This window comes from Trichosurus vulpecula, chromosome 4 (assembly GCF_011100635.1).
Source record: "Trichosurus vulpecula isolate mTriVul1 chromosome 4, mTriVul1.pri, whole genome shotgun sequence".
NCBI classification, from domain to species: domain Eukaryota; kingdom Metazoa; phylum Chordata; class Mammalia; order Diprotodontia; family Phalangeridae; genus Trichosurus; species Trichosurus vulpecula.
The window spans coordinates 127611434-127623782 of record NC_050576.1 but is presented as its reverse complement, the minus strand read 5'-3'; the positions used below and the strand labels follow the sequence as shown (position 1 = coordinate 127623782).

The following is a 12349-nucleotide window of genomic DNA, read 5'->3' as shown; positions in this document are numbered from 1 at the left end:
TACATAATGCGCATACACGAATTGACAAAAGAACAATCATTATAAATCAGCATACTGGTTATGAGTACAAAGGTTCTCTAGAACTTAATGGATTAAAAAAATGAACAGAGCTCTAGTTTCCTGATAATGTAAGTGCTACTTGGAAAGTGGGCAGTTAGGTGGCTCAGTAGAGTGCCAGGGCCAGAAGTCAGGAAGACTCATCTTCTTGAGATCAAATCTGGCCTCGGGCACTTACTAGCTGTGTGACTCTGGGTGAGTCACTTAACCCTGTTTGCCTCAGTTTCCTCATTTGCAAAATGAGAAGGAAATGGCAAACCATTCCAGTATCTGTGCCAAGAAAACCCCTAATGGGGTCACAAAGAGCCAGATTCGACTGAAAACAACTGAACAACAAATACTTGGAAAGTATTTACTTCTGGGTGGGCAAGTGGTAATTTTCTTAGTTCTGACTCTGTCTTGCTATGTATTGCATTTTATAGTACTTAAAAATAGATGAAGAATAAATCCTTTATTGACTTAATAACTAACTTTTTTGGTGGGGTGGTGAATGGATGGATGGTTAAGAGTTAGGTGGTTTTGAAAATAGACTCTGGAAAGAAGCCATCATGAGAGGAGCTGGCAGTCTCTATCATGTCCCTCTCCTTAGCTTACTACACTGAGACTTCAGGGAATTTTCCCCTTGAATGAGATCTGGAACTCTCTCTTTTGGTTCAGCTAAGATATCTCACTCCCAATGGGAGACTTCCTTCACTATTATCTGGTATATATTCTCATATGTATACTTTGTCTGACTTCTATTACACTACTGATTTGGATAAAGGGGTTTTTTTGCTTAAAAAAAGAGAGACTTAGGTGGTTTAATTGAAGTGGCTATTGTATGTAAGTGCAGAGTTCAGTGGAATCCTAGAGAACTTTAATATTATGTTGTTGTTGTTGAATTGGTATAACCTTTGAGTAGATAAAGGCCAGACCTGATACCATGATTTTCCTATCGTTCTCTTGGAGCTCTTCAGGCTTTGAAGATAAAGTTTTTGCTTGGGCAAAAGTTATACCTATAGATTGAATACAGAAGTCATTAGGGGGTGTATTCACTCCCATTTAACTGCTGGGAAAGTAAATGAAGGGATCAGGGTTTGGAGTGGATTTTATACACCTGTCTTCCCAGAGGGCTTTGAAAAACCTACAGTCCTCAGCTGAGAACCTGGAACTAAAAATTTAAGGGACTGGACAAGATGATCTACTTTCACCTACCCAGCTGTGCTATTAATTAGCTTCATGACCTTACTCAGGTCCTTGAAGCTTCCTGGGTCTCAATTTCTTTGCTATACAATGCGGAAGTTGGATTAGACAATCTCTGAAGTCCCTCTGGCATTCTATGATCCTATCATCTAAACAGAGTCCCAGAGCTCCATCAGAAATGATATCCTTCTCATTTTCCACACAAAAAGTTTTAGATGACTACCTCACCACTGTTCTTGGCTATTTAAATCCCAATGATACAAAAGGGCTGCCACTACTTTCTCCCATTATCTCCCCTCTCCCAGAAGCTAGCAGGGGTGGGGAACCTGTGGCCTCAGGGCCACATGTGGCCCTCGGGTTCCTCAAGTGTGGCCCTTTGGTTTGGATTCAGTTAAAGGGCTGTGTTTGAGGACCACATGTGGCCTCAAGGTTCCCCACCCCAAAAAGGTCATAAATGTTCTCAGATTATAACCTATAACTACCTGATATTTAATCATGGGAACTGGAGAAGCCTTTCGGTCATTTGATAGGCTTATAGATACTCCCTGGGATTCTGTTGCTGTGGCAACTGATGATCAAAAAAAGGAGGTAATAAGGAAACCTGACTGCTGCTTCATGTCATGCACTGGATTCCGCCACTTTCCCCATATATGTCAAGGTTCTCTAGGAGGTAAAGTCTTCTGTTCATTGGTGCCATACTGTTTGCCATAGATATCCAAGCACTGCTTTTCGTCAGAGACCTCTGTTGACTGGGCCTTTGAGTCATCTTCTTCAGCTTGCTTATCATTCTCCTGGTAGGTAAAGAAACAAAGAAAATTTACTATCCAGCACTGCATTCCTCCTTGGTTCCTGCCTCTCTGCTGAAGACTTTGGGAGTTAGTAATTCCTCAAATCCTTCCCCATCATCTCCTTTGCTTCCAATTATAATCTACCCTATAGATCTCCATCTACCTAAAAGGAGAGGAAAAGGAAGTAGGGAAAGGTATTCATTTATCCATGATGATAAGAGGAATTGGGATCAAAAAGTCTGACTATGGAGGTTAGAAACTAACTAAGGTTAGAAAATTGTGCGGAAAGAAGGTGAACACTATTAAGATAAGCCAAAAAATTCTCCACATAGTCCTGCTGGTTTAGACCTGAATTAACCAGATTCCTATTTTAAGTCCTTGCATTATCTGTCCAGATGTTGCATACCTGATTTTGAGTTCTGTAGTATTCATTTAACAAATACTGATATTTGGGTTCATCGAGTCCAAAGAAAGTGGCTAACTTCCCACCTAGGAAGTCACATGCTGCAAGAAAGCAAAAGAACAAAAAAACAGTAGAGTAAACAGGATTTATAGGGAGGGAAGCTTTGAGTGAATGGGGCTGAGGGTTTGAAACTGCATAGAAGAGATTTACCAGGTTCCAGAGAAGAATGCTTCTCTAGAAAGGACTTATATGGTTTAACTGTTCTTAATGCTGTAGTCATTCCAGGATGTTCTAGGGCTCAAAGGAACCTTCAGAGATCATGTGGTTCATCCCCTCTCTATTTAGATTTGGTTTTTAGGTTATACATGTATAATCATGTTAAACATTTCCACATTAGTCACGCTGTGAAAGAAGAATCAGAACAGAAGGGAAAAACCATGAGAAAGAAGAAAACAATAAAAAAGGTGAAAATAGTACTCCATTTAATTTTTAAAGAGGGAATCGAGTGCTGCGTTTAGAGTCAGGAAGACCCAGATTTAAATCCTGCTGCTGATGCTTACAGGACAGCTAAGTGGTACAGTCAATATAGTGCTGGGCCTAGAGGCAGGAAGACTCATCTTCCTGGGTTCAAATCTAGCCTCAGACATGTCCTAGCTGTGTGACCCTGGGCAAGTCACTTAATTCTATTTACCTCAGTTTCCTCATCTGTAAAATATGCTGGAGAAGGACATGGCGAACCACTCCAGGATCTTTGCCATGAAAACTCCAAATGGGGTCACAAAGGATCAGACACGACTGAACAACAACAAGCTGACACTTAACAAGCTGTGCGACCCCAGGCAACTCACTTTGCTACCGTCTCCACATCTGTAAAATGAGGAGGTTAGAACAGATGGCCTCACAGGTCCGCGCAGATTTAAATCTATTATCCAAAGAGCAGGTGCCATTCTGCATTGATGCAAGGAGCTCTGTACACTAATGAAATCGCAGATCCAGAAGGGGGAAGAAAGATGTTATAGAAGTGAACAGTTAGATTACATCTAATAATAACACAAATCTAGGTAGCATTTTAAGCCTTACAAAGCACTTCCTACGCTTCAAGCTTCTGAGGTAGGTAGTAAATTAATTATTATCCTCATTTTACATACAAGAAAATCGAGGCTTTGAGAGGCTACATAACCTGACCATGGCCACATAGCTAGTAAATAGCCGAGGCAGGATTCAAACCCAGATCTCCTGATTCCAGATCTCTTTTCGCTGCTCCGCAGTACCTCAGATCAGATAGCTATATCTTTTATTCAACGAACAATAATCAAACATTTATTAATCACCTACTGTGTGTTAGGCACTAGGGACAAAAAAATTAAACAATCCTGCCTGTAAGGCAGCTTATAATTTATAATAATAATAGAAATAATAATAACAAAGATAAAATAGCTGACATTGATATGATGGCTACCATGTGCCAGGAACTGTGCTGAGTGCTTTCCAGACATTATCTCATCTGGTTCTCACAACATCCCTGGGAGGTAGCTACTCTTATTATCCCCATTTTACAGGTGAGGAAATTGAGGTTAAGTGACTTCCTCAGGATCACACAGTCAACGAGTGTCTGAAGTTGGATTTGAACTCAGATCTTCCTGACTCTAGGCCCAGGCTCTATCAACCTAGCTACCAAAAAAAAACTTTCAGAAAATTCCTCCTTTTTACTCAGTTATCCATTCCAGTGCCTAACAATACTCACCATCAGGTAGTTCTTCATATGTGTAACATAACTCCTTCTTGGCAATAGTAAGTCATTTTCTTCTCCCTCTGTTCTCAATCAAGATGGAGAACAGCAAGATAGGATTACTCACCCTTCTAATAATTGATAAGTTTAAGGCCCAAGGTTTAAATTAAGTGGGAAGCAAAATAGGAAAAGGGATTCTGAGGTTTTTCAAAATGGTACAAGAATTTTAGGATTTCTAAAGAAAAGTTTCACTCTATAATTTTAGGATCAAAGCCTCTCCTGAATAACACAACTCTGAGGTGATCCTAGTAGTATTTTACATTGCAGATGTTTTGTTTGTTTAACTAGATCGTAGATTGCTATAGGCTATACTTCCATTGCAGCATCTGTTACTGAGTGATATCTTCCAGTAAAAGGATAGCTAGCCAAACAGCAGAAGCTTAATAAATAAATAAATGAAGAATGGAAATTTTAAAATGAAAGTGAAAAACGTTTTATTTCACTTTCACTTTCAAATTTTCTAAGGAAACTCTCTCTCTCTCTCTCTCTCTCTCACACACACACACACACACACACACACACACACATTCTGTCACACACACATTCTCTCTCCTGTCTCAGTCTTTGTCTCTATTTTTGTCTTGCTGTCTCAGTCTCTGTCTCTCTCTCCTCTCCTCTCTTCTCTCACCCTCCCTCCCCCAAGCTCCCCCCCACCCCCTCCATGTGTTGAAGACGTATCCAACTGACGCTTACTGGTTGTGATCATTTTTAGGGGGAAAAACAACTCAAAGTAATGATCAAGTTATTTGGTTATTCTAAGTCACAATTTGGCCCATGTCAAAAAGAGAGAAACCCTCATCTTGGAAGAGCTAAAACGAAGGCACTTACTGGAAAATGTAGCACTTGTCATTCGTACAGCCCAAAATCTTAAGTATGGCCCCCATGGAAGTTTAGACTGAAAGCCAACAAATAAACAAAGTTGTGACAATGATTAACAGAAAGCCCTGAGAACTGCAGAGAATGTTTCATGTAGAGATTTCAAAATGTTATATACCACACTAACTAAAAAAACACATAGGGTTCGAACTCAGCTTTGCAATCTTCACTCTTTCTCTTACATCTTAGTGCCTTTCTATAACCAGGGGTACTTCATAGTGAGCTGCTTTCACTTACCATTTTACAGATAAGAAAACTAAGTATCTATACATGATTAAACGGTTTTGCTCAAAGGCACAGGGAAATGGATCTAGGCAATAGAGATTTTTGCAGTACAGCCCCACTCATTTTATTTTTAGATGTTTCATTAATACTTTTTTAAAAATAGCTTTAATATCACCCCTTCCCCCACAACAGAATACTCTATTCACTGGGCAGGGGTTAACTTTTTGTGTGTCATGCACCCCTTTGCAATCTGGTGAAGCTGGTGGAACCTTTCTCAGAATAATGTTTTTAAATTATTGAAGGAAATGACACATTTCAGTCAGAGCTTAGCAAAAATAAAGGAGCAATTTATTCCCATTTAGATTCACAGATCCCTTGAAATCTAGTCCATGGATCCCAGGTTAAAAGCCAGAACGTGAGAGCAAAGTCTTACTGTGAACTATTCTGGTGTAGTGATGAGAGACAAGTTATTTAACTTTCTGAACTTCAATTACCTAATCTATAAAATGGATATAATATTGCTTACCTCACAGAATTGTTGTGAAGACCAAACAAGATAATGTAAACAAAGCAGTTTACAAACTATATAATGTGTTATTAAAAATCCGATATTCCTAGAATTCTTTTCTAACTCCTCTAAATGGTTTGGCAAATGCATATTGTCCCTTTACCTATTACTCATATGGATATACTGGACTTACAATAGCAAGTGTTGGAGTGTTTTTCAATTCTTCTTTCTCGTCGTCTTCTTCTTCTGTGCTATATTCATCCATAGTGTCTCCATTTGCAAAGTGGATGATCCGTTTGGGGATAGTTCTTTTGGTAGTTTCTCTCTTCTCCAGGCCTGACTTTGGGAAACCATCCTCCTTCCCCATGAGAAACACAACAACAAACAACAACAGATAAAGTGAATAGATATCAGGATCCATTAAGTTCATCTACTCAGACCAAGGATAAAGGGTATTTAGCCCAATGCCATGTAACCAGCAGGTTCTTCATAAATATCTATGAAAGATAAGTCTAGCCAAAAGAGGGCCAAAGACAAGCATCACTTGACTATGTAATACGGTTTCATCAGTTCCAAGGACTCTCCAGGTCTGCTACAGAATGGAAAAGTCAGAATGAAGCAAGCAGTCATTTCTGGGCCACACAAGCAATCCTTTAAGGGACCCTTCTTCCTGTAATTAATTCCAAAACAAATCTCCAGTGAAGAGTGGTCTCTTCTCTTTGTAGCCACTAAACCTTGCAGACTGCTTATGTGATACCCACACCAAGGGTAGCAAATAATATGTCACAGGTTTTAGGATTACATGGACACCACACAATCAAACCTATTGAAATGAGATCATATTTATAAAGTGCTTAGCACAGTGCCTGACACATATTAGGTGCTTAATAAATTCTTGTATCCACCCCCCACTTCATGATGAACTAAGTCCTATTCCTTTTGTGGCACTGAGTTTATGGCATTTTCACAACAGTGTTTGTTAGAAGCTTAACAAAGACTCAAATTCTCTCTGTGTGTTTCTCCCTCCCACCCCCTCTCCCTTTTCTCCCTGTATGTCTCCCCTCTCTCTCTGTCTTTGTCTATCCCTTTCTCTGTCTCTCTGTCTCTTTCTCTCCATCTCCCCTTTCTCTCACTCTTCTCTGTCTATCCAATTCCCCCCCCCCCCCCTCTCTCTCTCTCTCTCTCTCTTTCCCCCCCTCCTCCCTCAAAGCCAGATCAAACTGGCTTGGGCCAATTTTGAGATGTTCATTGTGAGCATTTAGACCTCAAACTACAAATCAGGGCTTGATTCATTGTTTTGTTGATTTCTAGACTTAAGAAAGTGTTAAAAATGTTAATAATACATATCAAACTTAAAAATATGTTATTGGTACATATTTTTCCTGGTGAGCTGGTTCTTGAATATTTCCCAGCACACAACTGCATACCTCACCCTAGTCCTGAAGTTCCTTTGAGACTGTTAGAATGAGAACATACAAGATATTTCCTACCCTATCCCACTGGGCATCAAAGTATCATAAAGCTGATGATCAGAAGGAATTTGAGCAGGAGTTTGCATGTATGTGTATTGTGGGATATAGTAGGAATTGGCCTATAATTCTTATCACAGAAAGCCAAACAGTTTCAAATTTTAAAAAATTTACTTTGATGACATTCAGCACTCACCGTATGCCAAGTACTGCACTGACTGATAACACACATTGCATTTTGATGGTGCTTTATAGCTTCTGAGGTATTTTAGGTTGTTATTACTATCACCATCTCATCAATTCTTTATTTCCCCCATTATACAGCTAAACCTCAGTTTCTCTCGAGTCTCAGAGAGGTTGTGACTTGCTCAATGTCACAAAGTCAGAAAATGGAAGAAAAAGGGCCAAAACTCAGTTCCCTTTATTTCCAATTCCTGTGCTCTGCCCTCAAGCTCATTATCTATTCCCTGAAGCTTTGTCATCTATAATTCAATAAGCATGTCATCTATTCATTTATCCAAGTCACCGATAAAAATGAGAAAACAGCACAGAAATTCATCTACTATACATTAATAAAGTCACAACAGGACCCACCCGAGAAATAACTATATAAATATGTTGTTTTTTTTAAAGTACCACAAACTCTTTGAAAGCAACTCACCTGCAATATCTCTCTGGCATTTTCCATTTTTTCACCAAGTCATCTTTAGTATTGGAGGCTACAATATTTTGGAGCTGGACCTTGCTTTTGAAGTAGATGACATGAAATAAACTAGACCCAGGCCATGTTGCAGGATTAAATGTGCTCTGACGTGGAACTTTTTTCCTCTCATGCATATTAAAAGGCTGGATCTGTTTGAGTTATAGGCAGGTCTTCTGCTATTTAAACAGTCAACATTCTTTTTTTTTCCCACTGTTTAAACATTCAACATTCCTTTTTTTATCCCTATTTCCGATCAGCTAGGGGTAATTGGAACTGAAAGAGGCTTGTAAAGGATACAGTAATGTTGAAAGTTAAAACTTTCAGGGTAACTCTTCTATTATTCTTATTATCCTATAAGATAGATACATGAGTGAATAGCTCTCAGTCAGAGAACATTTAAAGGTACAAGGTCTTAAGATTGCAGTCAATGCATGCTTCCCCAAGGCCATTTCCAGGCCAGTTTTATTATTATCAAGACATTCACATCTAACAATTACAATTACTTCTAGGGGCTGGAGCACTATGCCCCCCCCCCCCCACCTCTACTAAGGGACCTGCCTCACTTCTGGATACCTGTTTATGGTATAGGATATTGCCCCTAACATACCAGATTCGGTTCTGGAGAAGCCTGGCTCCAATCAGAGGACTAAGACTCCTTTTCTCATTCTCTTTGACTCTTTACACTCCCTCCCTGGCACCCTAGGGAAAATACACTTTAGGTTTGGCTTATGTCTAGGTTTTCTCTACAGTAAAGGGGAAAATTTAAACAAGTAGCCAGAACATAACTACTGTTACATTCTCCTGGGAGGTTAAGATGTAAAACTGTCAACTCAAAAAGCATTTTGCAGGGACTGCAAAATAAATCAGTATTCCTTAGTTCTCATCGGTTCTACAGGTTCCAAACAACCTCTTTCAGGTCTGTGTCTTTTGGAAAGTGAGGCCAGGGATTGTTCCCCTGTCACTGGTATCCTCCTTAATGCAGAAAATCCTCCTGTAGTAAGTCAACTTTGATTAAGGGGTCTAGGATCTCCCAAACTCTCAAACTTACATGACTGTCTCCAAAATCGAACACGTTCATTTCTGGATCACTGATTGGTCATCAATGCTCAGGGAAGGAAACACCAAGTGGAAAAGGCAACCAAGGATCCCAAGACCCAGGCGCAGCTTGTGTAGCAGATCACATGCTCTAGGTGCCTTGAAGTGGGCAGCTATCATATTGGTGTCTGGGAGGTTGAGAGCGAGAAAAAAAGGTAGCATCATTCTTCTCCCCACACTTCCAGATATCGACCCCAATAGTCTTGATACAATCTAAAAGTGGAAAGAGAGAGTCACTGCCTTTTAAAGACCCACTGAGTAGTGGCTTTTCTTGCTCAGTGAATAATAAAAGGGATGCTTCATCATTCCAAAGTGTCCAAATCCTTCAGTGCTAAACTGTTTACCTGAAAGTAGCTAGGATGCAGGATCAGTACTCTATGGATTTATTCCAATCCAACTCCTACTACACATACATTTCCAGTCCTAATAATAAAGCTATTATTATATTATTAAAGATGGTATATAGTAAGTAATACCATCTGTTAGTTGAGGAAAAACTGCCACTAGAAAACCAATTCATTTTTCAGTCCCTAATGGGGGGAAGAAGAATGTCTAAGTTTATTGTTGTTTAAAAATTAAATTCAGGGATTTGTAGGGATTATAAAGGAACGAGGGGGTCTCAGAACTGGTTTGTGTTTAAACTATGTTGAATGTTCTTCTGCCACCTAATGGGCCACTTGGGAACGTACCAGAGCACAACTGCTACATTTTAGTAAATTATGCAGTACAAAAAATTGATTGTATAGGTGTATGGTGAATTTCCCATGTGTCATGTGACTTACATTTTTATCCCAAAAAACTCCTTCACTTGTTACCATTTGCCAAACCACTAAGGGTTTTGAAAACTTAACATTATTGCTTCTGAAACATTCTTAGGGACCTTTTGTAAACAGAGTTGTACCTCCAGTAGCTAGATGTGGACAGAAGACTAAACATCATTCTCTGGGCTGCTTTGGGGTGTGCTTTTAGGTTAAATTTTGTGTTCACTTCCACAATGAGTGTCTTAAGGGTCTCCAGACAATATATTCTTTATTTGATATCTTCCAAGTGACTAATTTAAATATGTCTTGCTTTCACTAGGGAGGTTATCAATTTAGTGAGTTTCATGGTTAGTCCATAGAGTAGTACTTCATTGGACCTATGATCTCATCAACGAATGTTTAGTGTATGGACTGAAAGTCTTTTGGTAGGTTTTTATTTTTATACCTCATAGGAATAAGAGTAGCACTTTGCTATTTGTCTGTGATATGGCAGAGTCAATAGAGTGTTAGATTTGGAATTAGGAAGACTGGGTTTCAAATCCTACTTCCAACACTAGCTGTGTTAACAGGGGGAAGTCATTTAAACTCTCTGGGCCTCTCAGGTTCCTTATCTGTAGAATAAGGGGGATTGGATAAGCTGGCCTCTAAGACCCCTTCAAGTTCCAAATATATGATCCTATCTGTGAAGAACAAACCTTCTCCACTTTTTTTTTCCTACATGACTAATTAAATTTCCTTCTCCAATTATAAATTTCTTTAATGTTATGCATTATGCTACTTCTTGAGTTCAGGTCATTGTTAGAGATATATGGGGGTGGGGAGAGAGAGAGAGAGAGAGAGAGAGAAAGAAAGGGAGAGGGATTTTGCTATTATTATAAAACGATAAGTTGTTTTGTATGCTCACCAAAGGAATTTGTTTATCATGGAAGTTGTTCTGTGCAGGATACAGATGGAAGACACATCCAAGAAGTGGTGATTCCATTCTTATAGTCCAATTTGCAGATGATATTGTGCTGATTGCACTAAATCCCAAAATATTATAAGGCTTCAGTGAGATCTATGATTACTCAAGAGAAATGTCTAAGAGAAGAACAGTCTCTATCAGACTTCAATCCGTGAAACGGAACTAAATGGGCATTCACCTTTGAATCACATGCAACCTTCAATCTAAAGAGATTATGGCACCACAGGATTCACATCATCACCAGGAGAAAGTTTGTGTTAAAAAGATGGACTTTCCTTCTTAAGATTGTTGGAATCATTCACATAATTCCCCCAATGCAATCCATCCTGCTTTCTCTTAGTTGAGTTCTGTGCCCAACTCACTGTCTGTTGACAGTGCCTATGCCAGATTCACAAACTGATTTACTAACTTAATTGGACTGACCATTAAACTGCATCCCTTGGACTAGATAAAAGACATTTTTCATTCATTTAGTTCTTACTGTTTCATGGGTTGAAATCTGATAAGAGATTGCTATTCTCCTTTAAAAAAAATTTTTTTTGAGGGGGGAAGTCAGTTAAGTGACTTGCCCAAGGTCACACGAGTAGTGTGTCAAGTGACAAGTGTCTGCATTTGAACTCAGGTCCTCCTGACTCCAGGGCCGGTGCTCTACTCACTGCACCACCTAGCTGCCCCATATTTTTTCCTTTATTTTATATATAATATAATAAATATAATATAATATAATATAATATAATATAATATAATATAATACATATATACATATTACATTATATTTTCCTTTATTGAACATTTGTGCCTTCTCAGCTCCAAGGTGCTTCTCTGGACCTGGTGAGTTGAACTTGGGAACAGCTAAGAGATGACATGGGCTGGGACATAAAATGCATGAAAGGGAGTAATAATCTCCTACTGTGGACCAGGCACATGAAATTAATCTGGAAAAGTAGTTTAATTGTAGAGTTTTAAATGCTAAAATGCTTCCTTTTTGACAGTAGCAATTGTTGTTCAGTTGTATCTCACTCTTTGTGACCCCATTTGGGGTTTTCTTGGACAAGATACTGGAGTGGTTTGCCATTTCCTTCTCCAGCTCATTTTACAGATGAGGAAACGGAGGTAAACAGGGCTATAACTTGCCCAGGGTCTGAGGCCGGATTTGAACTCATGAAGTTGAGTCTTTCTGACTTCAGTCTTAACACTCTATCCCCTGCGTCACCTAGCAGCCCCTCAATTGGAAGCTACAGAAGACATCTGAAGAGAGTGATATGGTCAGAACTCTATTTTTAGGCATATTAATTTTTCAGCTGGGTGGACAGATTTGAGAGGGGATTGCTTGGAAGCAGGAAGACCAATAAGGGGGAATCGTTTCATCTGTTGTATTTGCATACCCAGCAGCTAGCACAATACCTAGGGCATAGTAGGTATTTAAAAGATACTTGATTGATTAGGGATGGTGAAGTTCAGAAAAGGGATCTAATTAATCCCAGAGCTGCTAATGCTTTAATTCAGTATTGCTTATTCCTAATCTAGTT

General features: G+C 39.2%; 1 protein-coding gene across 1 annotated transcript; it reads right to left on the bottom strand.

The window, feature by feature from the left end:
• Positions 1-368: 368 nt before the first annotated feature.
• On the bottom strand, positions 369-8035 carry FAM177B (family with sequence similarity 177 member B). Its single transcript, XM_036756491.1, has 5 exons — positions 7959-8035; positions 6022-6186; positions 5048-5114; positions 2434-2531; positions 369-2030 (listed from the first exon to the last, which is right to left on the bottom strand). The coding sequence occupies exons 1-5, from the start codon at positions 7983-7985 to the stop codon at positions 1893-1895; spliced, it is 495 nt and encodes a 164-aa protein (XP_036612386.1). The 5' UTR covers positions 7986-8035; the 3' UTR covers positions 369-1892.
• Between the last annotated feature and the right edge of the window lie 4314 nt (positions 8036-12349).